The sequence below is a fragment of the Callorhinus ursinus genome, unplaced genomic scaffold, assembly GCF_003265705.2.
Source record: "Callorhinus ursinus isolate GAN/ISIS: 27379988/994484 unplaced genomic scaffold, GSC_fseal_2.0 scaffold11, whole genome shotgun sequence".
In the NCBI taxonomy this organism is placed as follows: domain Eukaryota; kingdom Metazoa; phylum Chordata; class Mammalia; order Carnivora; family Otariidae; genus Callorhinus; species Callorhinus ursinus.
Window position 1 is genome coordinate 43,168,669 of NW_027397073.1, and position 22,009 is coordinate 43,190,677.

The 22,009-nt window shown below is 39.8% G+C and overlaps 1 protein-coding gene across 1 annotated transcript in view; it reads left to right on the top strand.

Moving 5' to 3' along the window:
* Positions 1-22,009, top strand: part of CDH2 (cadherin 2) — a 209,959-nt gene that overhangs the window by 18,302 nt on the left and 169,648 nt on the right. Inside the window, exon 2 of the mRNA XM_025886760.2 lies at positions 10,066-10,177. Coding sequence (XP_025742545.1) covers positions 10,066-10,177 — 112 coding nt within the window. The remainder of the gene's footprint in view (positions 1-10,065; positions 10,178-22,009) is intronic.

A 22,009-nucleotide genomic window follows, 5' to 3' on the forward strand; every position in this document is an offset into this window, starting at 1 on the left:
TAAATCATCACTATGGCCAGCTATTCAAATTAAATCAGAGTTATGGGGACTGTAAATGTCTGAACCATTTTTAAAAAGTGAAACCATTAAAAAAAAAAAAAAGAAAGGAAAAATGAAACCATGCTCCAGGTTTTATGAAACGGGTCTGATTGTAAAAGAATACAAGGGAGCCTGGAGTATAGGAAGTGCACAGAGAGTCTATTATAAGCGATAATTATTTCCTCATCAGTACCACCTACTGAAAATTCATATACTCGCTATATGTATTTGCTGATAATTTTCCATGTATACTTTTAGAAGGGCTTGAGGAACGTGAATGGGTTTTGGTTTGGGTGACTTAAAAAAACAAGATGTTTATCCATGTTTGTGCTGATGTCTCTTTCTCTCCATTTTTTTTCCCAGTGGACAGAAACATTGGAATTATTTTAAAAGGAGGTATCATATCATATCACAATCATATGTGAGAATCATTTTAGGAAAATTTACAATGGTAGCAGGCAGATTCTTCACTTGGTCTTAATTCATATAGGACAAGTGCTAGCCCTCAGCCAGTTAGGTAATATGTGTCATTGTGTGTGGATACCCTCTGATGTTTTTGTCCCCGATTCGCAGTGGGGAAGGGTGGTCCCCAAAGCCATTTCGTCCTGGTTTGAATACCATCCCTAAATTGACTAGCTAAATAACCTAGGGCAGGGGCTTCTGGGTGACTCAGTAGTTAAGCGTCTGCCTTTGGCTCAGGTCATGATCCCAGGGTTCTGGGATCGAGCCCCACATTGGGCTCCCTACTCAGCCGGGGAGTCTGCTTCTCCCTCTCCCCCTGCTTGTGTTCCCTCTCTCGCTGTCTCTCTCTCTGTCAAATAAATAAATAAAATCTTTAAAATGAATAACCTAGGGCAACTTCCTTTTAGTTTGCTTCCTTGCCTGCAAAATGGCACTATTATAGTACCTACCTCATAGGATTGTTGCGAGGATTATTAGGATATAATGTGTGGAAAGCCTTGGAATGCAGATCCTGAAATGTGGTAAGCACTCCATAAATATTAGTAATCAGTCATACTCAGTGTATTTAGTCAGATGAATTCCCCAGGTGGTTATAAATGCTGTCTGATGCTAAGTAATATACTAGTTGATGACATTTTGAACATTGTGTATAAGCCTCTTGCAATCTCTGGTGAGTGTGATGAGTTGATGGGGCAAAATCAATCTAAGCCAGGATTGGTCGTCTCTACTGAATTGCCTTCGGCACTTGTGGAACTTTTTACCGGCAGTTTAATTGCAGAATGGCCTGAGCCACAATCTCTTGATAGTGTTACCCTTTGCTAAGCCAAGTCCATGAGTGAGTACCTGTAGGGCTGCTACCCATTACATTAAATCCATGACACTTAACTGGTAAACTCTTGGCTGTGTTTCGGGATTGTGCTCCACAAAGCCTTGATGCCTCGGAAGCTCCTTCTCACGTGGCTGATGAGCTGGGGGATGGATGGGGCTGATCTCCCCAGACTTCGCTTGTTAGATGTTTGTATATGGTCCCAAGCTTTCATAGGTTCTACTCCTGAGAAGCTGACTCTCTAAACCATGTTTTGTATGCAGAATTCAGATTTTTGTCCATCAGGCTGTTGTCTTGGGGTGTTATCCTCCGGCTTTGAGTTCAGTTTCAGCAGGGCTGTCAGGTTTCCTGGCCAGCATCGACGCTATTATTTGACTCTCTGTCATTAAAAAGAAATGAAAATCAGAAAAAGTACTGACGCTAGAGATATTCAAGGACTCATCCTTAATGATATGATGGAGGCAAAGATGGAAATTATTAGGTGGGTCACAGGGCGCAGTGGGTGGCCTTGGTCAGGGATTCCTCGCATCTCAGTCGGTCTAGATGGTATCATGAAGTCAAGAAAGAGTTAAAGAACCAGTTCAAAATGCTGGGCTCTCCCTCCAGAGTAGTACATGGCAGAACAAAAATATCAAAGGGCAAGGTTAAACTTCTGCCCATTTCAAGCATGTTTCCAGGGATATGAAATTCAAAGTGTCATCCATAGCATGGCTGACTCAGAGAAAAATCGTTAAAGAGTAGCAGCAGCTCTTGACTAATCTTCTTAACGTAGCCTCCAACATCAGGATGGAATCCTGTGAAATGTAGAGAATCTGGCAAATGTAATCGTCTGGTGATAAATTGGATTAAAAAATAAAAAATTAGTCATGCACGCTTGGTCCTGAATAGTCCATTATTGTATTACCATGTACCCCACTAACCACTTAAAAAATGTCTTCGCTGGTTGTTTATTTTTGCATATAGAATGGGAGGACCTAACCACGTAATAAAAGTGTTACCATAGTTGTCTCCCATCCTTTCCCAACCCTGCCCACTCCCACCCCACAAACACATATCAGGGAAAGAATTCCATTTGTTTTCTTTTGCACACGAATGAATTTTTGTCATTTTGTTGTTGTTTTCTTTCTCTCTCTCTCTCTCTCTCTTTTTCCAGAATTCCTACTTCATAAAATGCTTTAAAAATATTTCTCAGGTAATCATGTAGCAAAGCAATAAACGTCTCCACAACAGAAAAACAACAACAATATCATAATAATAGCTACCCCTTGTCTTGTGGTGGATGAGGTATTCTCTTTAAGCCGTCTGTCTGCTCACAGCAGTCCCGTGAGGCTGGTACTCTATTAGTGGTAGTAACAGTCCATATTTGTATAGAAGAAAAAGCTGAGGTCCAGGTGAACCTCTGTAGCTTGTTAAGCTCACACAGGTCACACAGGCAGTGGAGACAGGGTTTAAACCTAAGCAGGTTTGCTCCAGAGCCCTGAATCTTAACCACTATGTACATTACTGCCTTTATTTCCATAAAAAGTAAGAGACAAACCAAAAGAAAAAGGAAGTTTCCAGCTTTGATGACTGCATTAGATAATCTACTTCACGGAACTTAAATTGTTACTCGATTCTGACCTTAGAGTATCTGGAAGGGGAAAAAAATGAAGAGATTGATGCTTTGGGGGAAAACATCCAATTGATTAAATTTGATAAGCAAGAGAGCCTCGGTTTCAGTCAGGCAGTCTTCGGAGCCACAAAGAAAAGATAAAGATTCCATTAGCTTTGGGCTGCTTTCTGATGTGAAATTTTTAGCCAATAATCATAGATAATCTTGATTGGGAAGAAGATGGAGAGGGGAGGAGATTGAACATCTACTGTGGCTTCAGTGGAATATTTAAAAGCTTGGATTTAGCCACCCACGCGCCCCATCAGTGACTTGGAGGAAATTGGAAAGCGGAGCCAGTGACTGAGAAGGACTACAAAAAGAATCACGATAATGGGGACCTGAAAGAGTAGTGGACTCGGGGCTTGAAAGCTCACAGTATTGAGACTACAGAAGACATTTTAATGGGAACGAAAGTGACGTCGTTGCGAGTTCAGGACCAGAACAGATAGACTAATACTAACAGGCAAGCAGTACTCCTCAACTCCTATTACACTTTTGTCCTTTCTAGACGAGGAGGTCGATCTTCAGCCTGGGAAGAGTAGAGCAAATACTTGTAAGAGGAAATTGAAACTCAAGATAGGTGAGCTGATTGTTTGAGGGCACGGGGCAGCTCTGAATGAGTTCAGCTCCTCTGGCCAGCATGAATTTCATCCTAGTGGGCCAAGCGGACTTTTGCTGCCTGCTTGTAATCTTGGAAGAATTGTGGAGATGAGGAGAATCACTAACGGATCAGGGATGGGAGCATGCCCGATTAAGAGCAAGGCCAAAAACAAAATCAAGAAAGCATAGTTTTCAGAGAAAAGAATAGAAAGCCCATGCCGACCTGGGGCAAAATTCTGGAACCAGTAATTACAAAAGGATGGCTTGCAGATTTTAATTTTCACATGTACACGGTAGCTAGGAGACCTCATGGGATTGTTAAAAGCGGGAAAAATAATTGTTTCTTTATTGCTTTTTGTTGCTAGGTTCTTAGACTTGGAGGCTAGGGCACACAGGTATGCTATGCCTGGAGTCCAGAGAAGTTTCAGGAGAGAGATGGGTACTGGATGTGTGGCCACCGCATGCTGTGTGGGCGCTTGTTAAGTGTACCAGTTTATCTACCACATGTCTTGAAATTCTGTTTTAGTGATTCGTGATTTAGATCCAGGAATCTGGATTATAGGCCAGTGTTCCAGATTCCTTGCTATGCTGGAGCAAGTTTGGGAACTGCTGAGCTGTAGGAGACATGCTGTCATCATAGTGTTAATACTATTACTGACAGCTGATGCATTGGATAACCACGTGCCACACACTATCCCAAGGGCTGTACACATGTGATCTCATTTAATCCTCACCCAGCCCAGTGAGTGGGTGCTGTCTTTATTGTACATATCATCCAGACGGGGAACTGTGACGTCTCTGAAGTCTCACAGACGGTAAGGGATGGGGCAGTATTCAAACTCGGGAAGTCTGGCACTTTTGAAAGTCTGAGCTTCTGCACCACTCAGCCAATAGCCCCTATTTGTCAGAGAGACAGAGAGAGCACAAGCAGGGGGAGCTTCAGGCAGAGGGAGAAACAGACACCCTGCTGAGCAGGGAGCCCCGTGCGGGACTCCATCCCAGGACCCTGGGATCATGACCTGAGCCCAAGGCAAACGCTTAACCGACTGAGCCACCCACGCGCCCCATCAGATACCCCCTCTTAAAAGCCCGCCTTAGGGCTAGGGGTTGGAGGGAAGGGTGATGTCTGGACACGTGTCACACCCTGTCTTTAGTATCTGAGTAAGATCTTTATGAAGACATTGGGGTGTCTCAAGCTTTCTTGATGCAGAGAGCTGGGGGTGCTGAATGACTACATCTAGGTGGAATTATTAATTTATCACGATCCGATCTGGGAAGGTTACATGTAAATTGCTGCCCCTTGGGGCCCCAAATCAGCAGCAAAGATACTGGAAGCCATGAATAGTTTCCTGGTAAAAAAGATCAGGGTTGTTTGGGTTGACTACAAGCTCAATATAAATCAACAAGCCTTTGTCTACGCTGCACCTTTTGCTTGGAATGCCCTTTTCCACTTCCTCCTCTTTCTCCTGGCAAGTTTTTAATCATCTTTAAAGACAGAGCCTAAATGTCACTTCGGCTATGGAGTCTTCTTTGATTTCTACAGGCAGATTTATCATCCCATTCTTTCTGCTTCTTTAGCACTTTGTTCCTGGTGTTATAATTCTGCGATTATCTTTCTTAGTTTGTGCCACCCAAGTTCACAGTCACTCAGCTGGAAACGTGGGGGAGAGCATCCTTCCCTTCCTCCATCCCTGCAAGAATCCCTGCCCTCCCTAAGCCTATCAGTTTTAACTGCTTACTGATACAATCTGCCTCTTCCTCATTCCTGCAGCCCCTGTCCGATTCAAGTACGTGTCCTGACTTGTACTGTGGCTGTCACTGTCACCGCCCTCCCCCCCATTTTCCCACAAAGCATCAGAGACTTCTCTATCAAATGCAATCTGCCTGTGCTTAATCTGTGCCTGACTCCCCACAGCCAACAGGATAACCCCAAGCCCCTAACCATTTATGATCTAACCCTGTCTAACTCTCCATCCTCAACTTTTGACTTCCTGCCTTGCTTCTTGGACTCCAGTGACACTGAACTCATTGTAATTCTCCAGGCAGAATGCTGTTTCTTGCCGCCTTGTTCCAGCTCAACAGTGACCTCCTGGGATGGCTTCCCACCACCCCACACTGCCGGGCTCCTCCTGAGTTCTGCGTGGGAGGCCCCCGGGCCCCTGCCCTGGGTTCTGTTGGTCTCTGCCTCCTGGTCGTCACTTTCTGTTGCAATTAGTTCTTTATTTTGCACTCACATTAAGCCTTGAACTTCTTAAAGGCATTGAGGATGTCTGGTTTTGTTTCCATTGGCAAATGGATACTCAGTACAAGTTTCTGGAAAGAATTGTGTTGTAATTATTTGTTCTACCTGGAAAGAGTGTAGGGTTAGCATCTTGCCTCTTCCTCTTCCTGGATGTGAGGTCTTGAGTATTTTACCCCTCCTCTGAGTGAGCACCTGTTTGCTCATTTGTAAAATGAGGATAATTTCACACACACACCCCCAAGGGGCTCTTGTGGGAATCAGGTGAGATAGTAATGTTTTATAAATTTTAACACACCATTCCAGGGATCGCGGACTACAGCCCTAATGCCCATTTTTGTATGGCCAAGAATGTTTTTCACATGCTTATAGAAAATCAAAAGAAGAATATTTTTGCCACTCGAAAATTAAATGAAATTCACATTTCAGTGTCTATAAATGAAGTTTTATTTGAATGAATAGAGCCGAGTTCATTCCTTTCCCGTTGTCTGTTACAGCTTTGGCATTGCAACAGTAGAGTTCAGTCATTTCAACAGTTACTATGGCTTGTCGAACCTCAAATATTTACTCTCTGGCCCCTTATAGAAAAATGTTTGCTGACCCCTATCTTGTTCAAATATTAGGAAAATGCATGTGATTCACAGCTGCCTTCTTGTACCACAGAGTACATTTTGAGGGGAAAGTTTCTCTCTTTGAACTTTTGGAGCCTCATCTTGGGTCCGGCAGAGTGATCTGTTGATGTTGGAGCGAGCCACAGGGGCACGGTTCTGGTTTTCTGAAAACGAGGATGTCCCAATAAGAGTATGGAGGATGGTTTGCAAAGACAGTGAACTTCCCACTGCTGGGGGGGAGGGGTTAAAGGGCAGATGGACACCCAGTTTTTATGGGTTGCTAAAGAACAGAGTGTCTCACTGTTGACCCTATTGACATTTTGGGCTGGATCATTCTCTGTCCTGTGTGTTGTGTGGTGATTAGCAGCAACCCTGGCCTTCAGCCACTAAAGGCCAGTAGCACCCTTGTCCCCAGTTGCAACAACCAAAAATGTATCCATACATTTAATAATTTTTGGAGCCTATTTTTAAGAAAACACATTATAGAATAACAGCATGTTATGTTTTGAATCCATTTTGTCTTGGGGAAGAAGAATTTAGAAAAGTTTTAGCTGTTTAAAATGAGTATGAAGGAGTACCTGGGTGGCTCAGTGGGTTAAGCGTCTGCCTCCGGCTCAGCTCAGTGGGCAGTCTGCTTCCCCCTCTCCATCTGACCCTCCCCCTGCTTCTGCTCTCTCTCTCTCTCTCTCAAATAAATAAAATCTTAAAAAAATGAGTATGAAAATCTCATAAAGTAATATATGACCCCCGTGGGTATTTAATATTGGTTGCCAGTATTTGTTAGAGATATGCTGTACAAACATGGTTGCAGAAATTCTCACAGCCACCTTATGCAGGTGGGCCCCTTTTCCTAGATGAGGAAGCTGAGCAGAGAGGTTGAGCAAAGAAAGGGTAACATGTTGAGGACAGAAACTCCCTTCTCTGAAATAAGATGGAGACAGAAACTCAGAAGTGAACATACATGGACTTTATTCTGCCCCGAAATTCCATTCCTGTGGGTTTGAATGAGGAGCCTGTTGTTGCTGCTTCTCCCACCTTAGGGCAGATCCACTGGAAAACAAGACAGTAGCCATGGAACTCAAGAAAAGGTTACGGTGTTCCTCTAGTCTTTAGACTTGCAGGTCGCTGGGTGCCTATCCAACTGCACGCTGGCCTAACCTGAATGGCCATGTGTGACTGTGACCCTTGTTTACTGCGTGTTGACCATTGTTTGTCTCTGCCCTGCTGCCCCTCCAGAGCCCTGCTCCCACCTGTCCTCCATCGGAACGCTGCCACGGCCTCCTTCTGCAGAGGGGAGTAGGCCGACTTTGGACCCGTCAGTGGGACACAGAGTTACAACATATTGGTCCATTTTATCTGGTGGACCCGGGAGTTCCCTTCAGTTGTTTTGGTTAGCTAAAAGCAAAATCTTTTCCTTATTGAGTGCCTGCTCTTTGCCAGGCCTGGTAAAGTACAAGTGCCTGGATATTTCCATCTGGCAGGAATCAAAATAGCATCCAGTGTTGCAAACTTGATGGGTGTTGGAAGCACTACTCCTTACTTCTCACTTAGCCCCTAATGTTTTCTCTTTCTTATTATGAAATAATAGAGCATACAGGATAAATAAGGAATAGTATAATCTGCACCCGTATTCCTGTGCATATATCCACATTTTACTGAAAGAAATGAATTATTACAAATAAAATCAAAGCCGCCTGCCTGTATGACCCTTCCTGAGGCCTTTCCTATCTTACCCAGCTGCCCTGGGGTATCCCCTGTCCTCGGTTCCGTGTTTATCACCATCTTGTACATTTTTATATTCTTGCTTTATAAGTGTCAGTAACTATACATCTTTTATATTAAACTTTATGTATAGAAATGGAGTCCTCAATCATGCTTTTAATTTTTCTTTTTCTTCAAGATTCATGCTACAGAGTGCTTTGTCTCTGGTCTGAGTTTGGAGTGTTGCATAAATAGATTTCTGAACTTGCCTAAGAAGAATAGTCTCTAGGTTGATTTAGAATTAAATTTCTCTTGCAGTCTCACATGGAAGTTAAAGAAACTGACTGTCTGTTTGGAGATGTAACCCTGTGGATAAATGTAGCTCCAGTTCTTCCATTCTAATGCTGTAGAGTGTTACTGTTTTGGGCAATGTGAAAATTTTGATGGCTGTTTAGGTAGTCTTCAGGTTTTGCTGTTATAACCGTGCGGCGGTGGGCATGTGAACATACCCTCACATATGACTGGAGCACGCACAGGAGAGTTTCCACAGGAATATACCTAGCACGTAGGCTAGGATATATCCACATTCATCTTTACTTGAATTTTCCCAACTGCATTCCAGATGTGCCTGTACCAGCTTCCACAAACACTTGTATGAGCGGGTTGGTTGCTCCAGACCCTTGACCTGATACAAGTCCTTTCTTGCACATAACAGACTTAAAACTGTTTGCAAATTTGAAGGGTCTGAACTCTTCTCTCAGTGTTGCTCCTAATACTTTTTTTTTTTCGGATTAAAGACTGTGTAATATTTAACAAAGTTCAAATGGACTTTTTTCTTTATTTTCCCAGATCCAAAAAGAACGGCTTAAATATTAGATTAGCATGGATTTTTATAACTTTAATATTTGCACAACTTCTCATGCAGAATCCAGGTGTGCCTTTAATTGTGAAGCTGTGCGGTTTTGCTTTGACACCTGCTTTCAGGTCTCTCTCTTTCTGGGACTCCCCTTCCTCCTCCCTCCCAATTTCTGATTCTCATCAGTGTAGATTGTACCTAATGCTCATCCTGCAGCTACTTCGATCCCTCTGGCAGCCCGTGTCCTCTCTTCCTCCTCCTGTATATGGATCCCCATCATGTTTAATGTAAACGCTGCACGAGTTCTGTTGAGTGCTCTGATGATGTCAGTAGGGCCAGAAGACACAGGGAAACTGACTTGGAGGGGTAAGTGCATAGTACGTGGTATGATTGAGTTGTAACCACACTGGGTAGGTAGCTGCATGTGTGATAATAGAGATGAAGATGGCAAGAGAGACTTCCTAATTTTTAAGTATAAAAAGGAAACATAATTGTATTAATCTTCATTTGTATTTTTAACGTGTCCCTGCCCTCCAGGTTAGAGACATACAGACTTTTGATTGATTGGTTTTACTTGGTACAAAATACTCTATACTGTGCAGGAAGTCTATTGTAGTTTTGTCTTTTAATGAACCGGGTATATCGAAACAAACTTCATAGCCAGGGAATGGGATGAGAATGTAAAACTCTATATACTTAATGTATACGTTTTTCTTGAAAAGTTAAGTTGGCGATGGTGATTTGTGGAGACTAAAAACTAGTTGGGTTGCCTCCCTCCCCCCAGATCCACTTGATAATTCTTCGGTCACAATGCTCATTTTAATGGAAATGTGCAGTCTTTAGAAGAACCTAGAATGTGTATTATTTGGATTTTACTGGACAAGACAATTGGGATTTGTTTCTTCTACTCCAGTTATCAAAAAGATTAACCCTTTGCCCTCTACATTCTAATTGTAACCGTTCGGAAACAAAGGGGTTGTTTGTACAAGATAGCTGAAAAATTGAGGCTTTATGCCAAGTGGAATGTTTCTCCGTTGAAGGAGGTAGCAATCATTGCACACATTTTTTCTTGTGTTGCAGGCGTCTGTAGAGGCTTCTGGTGAAATCGCATTATGCAAGACTGGATTTCCTGAAGATGTTTACAGTGCAGTCTTATCACAGGATGTGCATGAAGGACAGCCTCTTCTCAATGGTACTATCTCAAAAGATATATTTGTACACACAGTGTCTATTCTCGTGAAACAAATTAGCTATTAAAAAGTCTCAAAATCATCTCTACTGTATAACAAGTATGAATTTTTCACAATCACTATAATGAGACTGTAGGGACTTTATTTTAGGATTACAGAAGAGTTTATGAATCTCTTATGTCCATAACTGGAAGGCTCATAATCTTTTGAAAACTTCAGATTTCTTCCATTTTTAATTTATAGTAGAAACCATTATGTAATTAATTTTTACAGTTTTTCTGAACACATTTTACTTATTTTGAAGGATGTTTGCCAAAAATCAGATTCTAATGGTTTTAGAAATTATTTACAGCAAAAATCCACTTAGTATTTTGAATTAAAGAAACAAAGAAATTACTATATTATCTTTGATAAAACACATCAAACTTTAATATTTAGCTAAATTATCATAAAGGACTTAGCAGATTAAACCTTGAGGCAGGAGCATGAGATTCATATTTTTGTTATAACATTGTTTACAGAAATTATTAGATACCTTATTTATCTGTTAACATATGTGAGTTTTGCATATAGACACCTCTCCTATTTAAATGTGGATCAAGTTCATTGTGGTAATCATGCCAAAACGTCTAGATAAAATCTGAAATAAAATTTTGAGTAGCCTAAGCAAAATTGAGAGCCCCTTCCTTTATCTCTAATTGAAAGCAAATAAAATTTTGGTTAGTAGTATTTTCATGGACTTATTTATCATTACACAAAATGTCATTGAAATGTGAAAGCAAGAAGAATTGATTAGTGAGTTGTATTTAAATTGTTATTCCCCACAAATCGTGCATAACTCTAAGCCTGTTTTAGAGCGCTCCTTTTAGAAAATCCGTGCAGCCTCAACTAATTAATTTACACAGGGTTCTACCACACAGCCTTAATTGAAGTGTCTCTGCAGCACTGACAAACCTTAGTGGTATAATATTTAAGAAGACCATAGACAGAGGACTTTGAAATGTAAATGGCCTCTTAGCTACTAAGGTTCTTTAGTGCAAGATTAATCATTTTATTTTCATTTCTATTCTAATTGTGATTTGCTTACACCTGTGTATTCTTTCTGAAGTTGATTTTTCTTTCTGTCCTTGCCTTATTACATGGTATTTTAATGAGTAAATGTTAAATTAGTCTGTCTCCACACTGAATTGCTCATCTAGTGGGTAATGGTTGACATGATAGAGGTTATATCAAATCAAATAACAAGTGTAGATTTTGAGTCTTGGAGTTCTTCTGCATGTTTGTCATTTTTTTTTAAATCTGTGAATTATCATATGGTATCCTAGGACCTGTGTGACCAGTAAATATTATTTGAATACTAGAAAAAAAAATGTATTGATGACGCTTCTCTAGAATAACTCCGAGAAAAAATGTCAGTGGAATTTGTTGCATATTTGCAATTTATTTCTGAGATTCAATTTTAAATGGATAAGTCTTTCTCCCAGTCTCTTTTCCTAAAAGCTTGTTGAAATATTCTGGTTACAAATCAACACACGGTCTGTCTTTAGAGACCACGGATTTAAGATGAAGTACACTGGCACGTTGAATGGTTTTGCAAATGAAAGCCTGTTTTCTAATTAGTAGATAATGCCAGTAAGAGTAGAAATTGGGCATAGTTGCTTGCCAGGGTCTTTTTAGTATAACCTAGAAGCTGGGATTTTGCTAGAGTTATAAAAGTGAAAGATTGAAGCTACTTTTGACTTTGTGGTCTTGCCATCATTGAAAGAAGTGTGTATCATAATCTCCCATAGAACTTACATGCTATGGTACGCCCAGTTGTTACCTTCTTTATCTTTAAGCTTTTTTTTTTTCCCAACTATTTCTCTCATGCCACACCATTACTTTTCTCTTTGTCATTCATAGAATATGTGAAGGGACACCAGTATCTGAAAGCTTAAAACATAAAGCTCAAAATATTGGTTAGTAGAAAAAAAGTTTTTGGGTGAGGAAGAAAACTTACATAGGCTTTTGTGAAATAGCCATTTTTTACAAGAGGGTTGTCACCAGTTGTGTTTCCTTTAGAGAACTGTTATTTAGAAGGATTCTACATTTTTACCTCTTACATCTTTTTGGAGTTCTTAGTGGGATAAATAACCCAAAGGTTCATCTATACACTGAACCCAAATGCCATGCCGTGACTCTGTTCATGAATTCTGTGCCTTGCAGTAAGCTCATTTACCTTGCATGTACTACATCTGGAAGGGATCTATTGCTAGGCCCATTTTTGTCAAGTTTTGTGATTTATGGTGTTTAAGGAAAGAAGTAATTGTACATAAGATATATACAACAATTCTCTAAGGCATTTGCCTCATGGCAAGTTCTACTGTATTAAAGTTTACAGTAGAGTGCAAAAGCCTACTGAAATCATAGCTCCTGATTCTTGATGCTTCCTCTGATTTCTCATTGATGATGTTTGGGGAGAGGGGAGTCCAACCATATGTATAGTATGGTCTCGTAGATTACATCCCTGGCACACTAGTCCTTGTGCCAAACTTTGACATTTTGGTGTAGAGGTGTCATGCATGTTGATTATTTTTCAAACAATAAAGCACCATAATCTTTGTGAAAGTGCTTGGAGACCATTAAGCATTAGATGGAGATCTAAGTTGGTATTGGTCATGTTAGTGAAGCACTAAATGGAAGAAGCATAAAAATATCAAAGCTGGTCTGTAGTGTGGAGAGCATCCTTTCCTCCCACCTGCGCTTTTTTTTTTTTTTTTTTGCTGTTGTGATGAATTTCGTAGAAAGAAGAGACCCAATGAGCTAGTTCTGTCCCTCCAGTTTCTCTTCCAGTTGTCATCAGTACGTCTTCTGTAAAATAATAAAGAAGACAAATGTATTTTGTGATTAGCCTTTACATTTCATGTGATACCATGTTGAATATTTCCACTCTTTTAAGAATAGTTCAGTATTAAAAAATGGCCATGTAGACCTTTGTTCCATTTTGTTAGCAAAACCAGATTTTTACTTAACTGGGCCTCTCTTTTTGCATTTCCAGGTTGTTCCCAATTTTTCTCTCCTATGAGTGCTTCTATGGACATGCTTTTTGAGAGAACTTTGATTTTTTTCTTCAGGGATATTTTTTAGGGGGATTTATACTCAAAAGTGGAATTACTAGGCCAAAGGGAACGTAGGCTATTGACCGTATTTTTTTTTTTACATTTTTGTAGAACGCTTCCTTCCAAGGCTAAACGTATGTTAGTTCTTTTCTACATCCTCATGACCCTTTAATTTTGTAATATTTTTCATTTTTCTCTTTCCCCTCCAGTGAAAAACATTCCTTTCTTATCCTGTGGTATTCTCTGTGTTTGCTTTTATAAGTTAGGATCAATTGTAATATGTTGAGGTACTCATTTTTACCTTGCATTTTTCTGTTCTGATTTAAAAGCATTTATCACAACCCCCCTCATTTTACAGATGAGCAAATTGGAGCTCAGAGAGATTATAGGCTTTTCCTGTGATTATACAGTTCTTTAGATGGTTAGCTGCAGATCTGGAGTTAGAACCCAGGTTTTCTGATTCCTAATTTAATCCCAATGATGACAATGATTAAAAAACAAAACAAAACATTATGGGATAACCCAGGGAAGAGTGAGAGCTAATGAGAGCTAGCCTAACTGGCCGGGTGTCTTGTGACAAGTTCATCTTAGAGCTAGTCTTTTTTATTCCCACTTCACACCATGACTTGTGTGTTTCTAGATATATTTGGGAATTGGTGACTGTGAGGCAACCAAAGCTCCCTGTAATTAAAAAAGACATTTCAATTATTGTCACCATTCATATTTTGTGCCTACTTGCTTATAAGCAGCAAAATTAAGGGCTTTGCAAAATAATATTTAGTCTTTAGTATTTAACTTCTACTCCACTGAACTAGAAAATCTAGTGGTAGCATATTACCTGAAAATAAAATAACTACAATCATAAATTTTCATTTTGTCACCAGCAGTGCATCTGACACTATAAAATAACAACCACACCGTGACATTGCAGAGAGGATCCAGGCTGTTTTTCGTGTGGATGTCAAGAGTGATTTTCCTGTGTGTTGCACATTGGTGGTCTGCATGCTTAGACATTTCACTAAGTAAACTCCTCCAACTCTGGTCAACATAAATAGCAACCTGCAATTACCAAGAATATTTTCAGTAATCCATTTATACTCACCAACTCTGGGCAGGACATGATGATTATTTTCAACTGGAAGGAATTTGATTTAGATTAGTTTACTTACTGATTGAGGCTTGTCTGCATTAACAAGCTCTGGGGAAGCAGTAGTGTATGGTATCTTTAGATGACAGTATGAAAATATTTTTTATTAGTTTAGCAGGACTTTACAACTGCACTAGTTTTTTAATAATATGAGTACACTTTTGTGTATGTGTTACTGAATTGGGAATCCATCTTTATTTTAGGTAGCTTGGTGCATTAGAGGCTTGTGATTGGAATTGTTGTGAAAACCTTGGCTTTGTTTTAATTTTTTTAAAATTTTGACACATATTGTTTTTGGTATTGAATGTGTGTTTTTAAATATTTGAAAGGTAGGTTTATAAACATCTTATATTTAAAGTTGGCTAGCCACTTGAACTTTATAATTTCCAGGGACTGTGGGAGAAGGCACTAGGTGCTGGGATTGTTCTCTTGGATATTATTATGAGCTCTAAGGAGTTACATATGAAATGCAGCCCTGTGGGATTCTCAGGGGTGGAGACCTTGTTTTAATACCACGTGGCAGTTTTTTTTAAGAGCAATTAAGTATGTAATAAGATCAACATAAGAACTAAGAAATTTCATTCTTGTTTTCATCATCTCATTTAGACTTTATTTAATACTTGGAATTTTTTATGTCCCTTTTGATGTATTTTAGGTCCATCTGTCTTAATGCAATGCTGCAAACCAAGATAAGCCAGTTAGAGCGGTCACTTTTTTTCTTTTTCTTTTTTTTTTTTAGTCCTTTTACAGTTATTTATAGCCTTCAGTGATTTGGAGTAGGTGAGGCCTGCTCTCTCACAAACTTGCAACCAGGTCTGTGTTAAAGAAAGTAAGTCACAGTTCACATAGGCAAACATATTAGCAAGCAGGCACCCAAGTGGTTTAAAATCTGTCCTTCTATGATCCAGAGAGGCCCTTTTTCATTGTCCCTTGGATTCTCTAGTAAACATCTAGTGGGGAATAGAAAATAGACATAGTAAATACGTAAAATTTACTGTATGTTAGACGGTGTAAATGCTATGGAAAAAAATAATGCAGGGAAGGGAAACAGGGAGAATGTGTCATTTTGCCATTCAAATAAGATGCTTAGGGGAGGCATCACTGCAGAGGAGATATTTGAGTAAGAACTGATGTTGGAAGAGATGGTCCAAGAGCCAGAGATATCTAGGGGAAGAGCATTCAAAATAGAGCAAACATCAAGTGCAAGGGCCCTGAGGCTGGAGTGTGTTTGGAATGTTGGAGGAACAGCAAGGAGTCTGGTGTGATCTGTGTGGAGAGAAGGGGCAGAGTAGTCGGGTTAGAGCAGTAATGGGCCACACTGTGTGGGGCCTTGTAGACCACTGTAAGGACTTCGGCTTTTACTTTGAGGAAGTAAAAAGCTATTAATTAGAGGGTCTTCAGCAGACGAAAGACATGATCTGACTGACAAAATAGCATCATTCTGGCGGTTGTGTTGAGAAAAACCAAAGGAGATAAGAGGGGATAAGGAGAACACTTAGGACACTAGTGATAATGTTGGTAAGAGAAGATGGTGGCTTGGACCAAAGCAGTAGAGGTAGGAGAAGAGGTTGGATTCTGAATATTTTTAAAAATAATTTATTAACGTGAAATTCACATAACATAAACTTAACCATTTTGTAGTGAACCATTCAATGGAATTTAGTACATTTCAGTGTTTTAGAACCACCACCTCTGTATAGTTTCAAATCATTTTCATCACTTCAAAATAAAACCCCTTATCCATTAAGCATTTTCTCCCAAATCGTCTTCCCCCACCCAGTCTCATAAACCTCTTGTATCTGGCTTCTTTCACGTAGTGTCATGTTTTGGAGGTTCATCCACATTGTAGCCTGTGTCAGTACTTCATTCCTTATTATCGCCAAAACTACTCCACTGTATGTATGTAAATATGTATATGGTTTACAATTTGTTTGTAAACTATTTACTCATTCATTGGTTGATGAACATTTGGGATGTTTTCACCTCTTGGCTATTGTGATTAGAGCTAGTATGAATGTGCGTATACCTAGACTTTTTGAGTACCTGTTTTCAGTTCTTTTGGATATATACCTGGGAGTAGAATTGAAGGGTCTTATGGTAATTCTGCTTTTAACTTTTTGAGGAACTGCCAAAATGTTTTGCACAACAGCTGCACCATTTTGCATGCCCAGTGGCAATATACAAGGATTCCAATTTCTCCACATCCTCATCAAAACTTGTGCTTTTCCATTTATTTTGACTGTAGCCATCCTAGTGTGGGCGAAGTGGTACCTCTTTGTGGTTTTGGTTTGCATTTCCCTAATGACTGCTGATATTGAATAGCTTTTTATATGTGTCCTTGTGTCTCTTCTCTGGAGGAATGTCTGTTCAAGTCTTTTGCCCATTTTTAAATTGGATTGTTTGTTTTTTATCTTTCAGTTGTCAGAGTTTCTTATATATTCTGGATATTAGTCCCTTAACAGATACATGATTGGCAAACATTTTCTCCCATTCTCAAGGTTGTCTTTTCACCTTCTTGGCAATGTCCATTTATGCACAAAAGTTTTTAACTTTGATGAAGTCCAGTTTATCTATTTCTTTTTCTCTTGTTGCTCTTGCTTTTGATGTCATATCTTAAGAATCCATTGCAGAATCCAAGGTCTTTATTTCTCCATTGTTTTCTTCAAAGATTTTTATGGTTTTAGTTCTTATGTGTAGGTCATGGACCCATTCTGAGTCAACTTTTGTATGTAGTGTCAGATAGAAGTCCTCGTTTATTCTCTGAATCTGTTTTGACAATAGAGCTGATGAGATTTGATGGCTTGGATGGGTGGTGTGTAAATAGAGTCAAGGACAACTTTGATAATTTTGTCTGAATGCTGAGATGTTAGTCACTGTGATGGGGAAGATCAGGAACTTGGTTTGAATCTGTGGAGAAGAATATCAGAGATGTCAAAGGGACATTTGAATACAGGTTTAGGGTTCGGTGGAGTAGGCTGGGCTGCAGAATGGGAAGTACTAAATGTATAGACAGTAAGTAGAACCAGGACCCAGGCTGAAGTCACTAAGGAGCCCAGTGTGAGGAGGAGGAAAACCAACAAAAGTAAAGAAGTGGTTTTGTATCAAGAATTTGAGCACTCCAGTGTTAGGAAGTCAGGAGAACTGGAGACTGAGAGTCACCAGGGAGGTAGGATAAAAATCAGTAAGGCATGGCATCTCTGAAGGGATGTGAGGAAATGTGTTAAACGGAGGGCATGATCATCTGTGCCAGATGCTACTGTGAAGGATCAACTAGGATGAGGGCTGGAAATTCACCATTGATTCTGCAACTTGGAGTAACTGGTGTCTTTGATTTTGGGTGTGTTCAACAGTCAGGTGGAGGAGAGAAGCTGGATACAGATTGAGTTTTCCATTAAAAGGAAGAAGAGAAGTTGGGTGGTGGTTGAAGAGAGAAGCGGGGTTAATCGAGGATATTTTTTAAAGAAAGGAAATGATAGGTTTGCACGATGATGAGGCACAGACTCCAGTGGGGGGTGGGGGGAGATGATGGTGCTGAAGAGAGGAGCTAATTGCTAAGACAATGTCATGGAGTAGACTAGAGAAAGGAGATCAAGTGGGACTTAGAAACCTGTATTTATGACAAGCTCCACAGATGTTTTTATGTACCTGCATTTGGGAACCACTCTAACACATTTTGTTGAGTCACTCCTAAAATGGTTTAAAATCCTTCATTTCAGCTTGATGATTTCATGTCAGCAGAAGGTTTGCTCTACAGAAATGGCAGATAGGATAAAAATGAAACCCTTGTGGTGTTCGATGATGTAAACAGTGTTTTCATTGCTGTAGCATCCTTGACAGATGGTTATCCAGTTTCTGCAAGAATACCACTGCTGCTCCCTCCCCCCAAATGAGGAGGAGATCACTCCTTTACAAAGTCTGCTCCATCTTTGGAGAGCTCTAACTGTTAAAAAGTGGTTTCTTAAAAAGTTTAACAGGAGCATATGTTCCTAAAATTTTTACCCACTGGTGCCTGTCTCATTTTTTGGCACCATACAGAACAGCAAGTATATTCTCTTATGCTCTGAGGTCATTCATTTCATCATTTTTCATTCAACAAGTATTTTTGAGCATTTTTCCTATGTCAAGCCTTTTTCAAGGAGCAGGCAGCGGTGGTCAACAAGACAGATGAAACCCCTGTGGTAGGAGCCTACCATGTAGAGATCCTTCACATACCTGAACACAGTCACCTCGGCTCCTTAAATCTGGTCTGCCACAGGCTGAACTTCACGTGGTTTCATGTGGTTTCCTCAGTGGTGTTTGAGCATTCTGGTCGACTCTTTCCTTTCAGTAGAGGAAACTGAGGTTCCCTCCACTGCTGAACTCATTCCTTCTGTGTCCTACCCATGCCTCAGAGGCATTCTTGCCTTTGATGTGGATGCGGCCCTTCCCAGCACAGCCCAAGGTGGACTTGGCATTGTTACCTGCTGCATGATTCTGTTGGCTCCTGTTAAGACTGTGGTTAACTAAAACTCCTGGGTGTTTTTCAGATGAACTGCTTACCATCTTGCACTTGTAAAATTGATTTTTGAACTCAAATGTTAGACCTGTAAGTTGATTCTTTTTTCAAAAAGGCCCTCGTTTCAACATCATCTGGAGACCCCACTGGTAACCCAAACACATAGTAGCTTCAGAAATCAATGCCCAGTACTTACTTTAAATCCTCATTTGAACAAAGGGTGTGCAATAACATCTATAAGTTTTAGATGACATAAGCCGCCAAATCGATGGGGTAAACCGTACACACACACACGTTTTAAATTGTTAAATGACCGAAAAGGGGTTGATGAGTTTCAGCCTACAGCAACTTGAAGAGACATGTTAAGACTATATTTCAGTTCATGGCCTATGATTTTCTTAAATAAGATTTCTTAACATCAGGCAATGGAGGAAAGACCTATGGTAGATGTATGAAGGCATAAATAACAAGGGATTTAGATCACCCCAGTTACTACTGTTTCACATTCCTGCTGAAAAATGAATTTCATTAACTTTAGCAAAAAGTAAAGAATAATCTGTTTTCAAGAATGCATATATCTTTTTAAGCACATCGAAGTTGCCACAAAGTCTCTGTTTCATCTTGAGGACTTTTATGTCAGTAAATGGTTGTCCCCTAAACTGTTAGAACATAGAACAAAGGTGAATCCATTATGGCAAATTCATTACGTTTGCAAATTGAGCACTATTATTTTTTGGGTGGGGGAGGCCTTCAGTAACTTTGTGTTTTGAATCATGTCTCTGTAGGAGTTTCAGGTTTATTTCTTCAGTTGTTCCTTGTTGAATTTTTTATAGATGACTCTCGTTGGGATTTGTTCACTTGGAAGGGAAAGTCACTGTCCCCTTCATCTGTTATTTCTCCTTCAGTGTGGATGAGGTTCCTTTTATGGACACTTTACTTTGCTGTTGTTTGGGTTAGGGAAATGTCTTTTAGGCTTTTTTTCCAAGTGGACTCATCTTTGATGCTAATACTCATAATCTGAGTTGTATCAAGAATGAAACTGAGAATGCCAGCCACTTTTGAAGACGTGTGTCCTTACACCAGGTCATGTGTCCCCCTGTAGGAGCAGGTGGTTCTTTGTGACAGTGCGTCATTTCACCTCATTTTGAGATTTCCAGTAGTATGAGGGAGTAATCCCTTTATCAAAAGAACTCATCAGATTTTAATCCGACTGCCTATTACATTGACTGTTACATGGTTCTTTACTATTTATATGCTTTTATTATTTCCAGTTTAACTTTTGTTACTAGTGTCTATGTTAAAAAGTGCAGGCAGTAACTCTAACAAAGATCTTTTAACTTTTTTTAAAGCCAGTATCATTGGCTTTTAGATTTTGGGGTGCTTGAGAGTTACCGTTGGGGGGAGTTTGTTAAAATTCAGGTTCCGAGGCCTACCCCAGATTTTAAGGTCTTAGTCCTAAGAACACACATTATTACAAGTGAACTCCTGGTGAGTCTAATAAAGGTGGTATTCCACCAAACGGACATAGTTGGACTTAGTGTGTATTTCCATGACAGAAACACAGATCAGGTGGATTTTTAGAGATATTATACGTTGGAGGTTGTACATTACCTCCTTTTTCTTGTTTTATTGTTGTTGTTGTTGTTTTAATATAGAAGCCTACTTTCTGTCTTTGGACAAATACTACCTGCATTTAAAATAGACATTGGTGAAACCTTTGTTCATGTTAATGATTGATCAGAACATATCTGTATACACTATTATTACTACATTTTGTTTGTTTTTAAATCTTGATATTTATTTCATCAGATGCTCAAGTAAGGAGACTAGTAAATTCTAGTGTAAGTGTGAATAAATAGACTAAGATTCTGCGCTTACCTGGTTAAAAAAAAATTATGACAAAGAAAATGGCTCAGAAGCTCTACCTCCAGTTAATTCCTAGTGCTGAAATCTCCTCCTTTCTGGCTGCTTCATTTAGTTGCTGATATTATGGTTTAACTAAAGGTGTTTCTGTCCGGAGGGGAAGCACTGATATATTGCATTTGATTTTCCTCTGACATCAACTGGCCTTCCTGATGATCTCCTTTTGTTGGCATTTGACTTTATTTAGCAGATTGTTGAATTCCATTTTATTTTTTTTAAGGATTTTATTTGTTTGAGAGGGAGCATGAGGGAGAGAGAGAGAGAGAGAGCCTGCACGAATGGGGGCAGGGAGAGGGAGAAGCAGACTCCCTACTGAGCAGGGAGCTGGACGTGGGGCTTGATCCCAGGACCCTGAGATCATGACCTGAGCCAAACGCAGATGCTCAACCAACTCAGCCACCCAGGGACTCCTTGGATTACATTTTAAAACCCTAAAAGAAGGGTCAGTTCCTTATTACTTTTGTCTTTTATTTCAGAAATTCACCTTAAATTAACTACTCTGGATTAGCAGTCATTATGAATTTAAGAAAGTGTTGATATGGAAATTTTCAGAGGCTGGCATGTCTTTGTGTTCTGTACGTTTATTCAACAAATACTTGTTTTCTGGCATGTGCAAGGAAGTCAGTGTACATTGTCTTGGAAAATGTCAGTGCCCAGCTAACACTTATTAGTTGTGGTGGTGGGGAAAATAGTCACAATCTGTGGGAATCATTTAAATTATAAATATTTCTGTGTAGAATCTCTGTGGTTTTCAAGGCCAACAAGAATGAGCCACCTTAATGAAATGATCGGAGAAAAATCTCAACAATGCTGAATATCTCCTAATTCCTTTGTGAAATTAAATCCTGCAGATTTTCACATTATGCGTCTGTAATTATTCCTTCAATTCAATCACTTAGATCTGCAGTGGCATCTTTTGTTGACTTGTCATCTATTCTGTTGATGCTGAAGACATTTAGTAAAGCATCTTGTTGCATTTATGTTGTAGGAAAATGGTCCCTTATGAGGTAATCTCACACTAACTACTCAAACTGATAAAGCCCTAGTACAGTATTGTCACTCCACTAATGATTAGCAAATTAGCAGATAGCCTGAATTCTCAGTCCATATTAGTGCCCCGTTGTCAGAGGTTTGGTAGTCTTCCATTTAAATGTCCTAATTGTTTAACGCA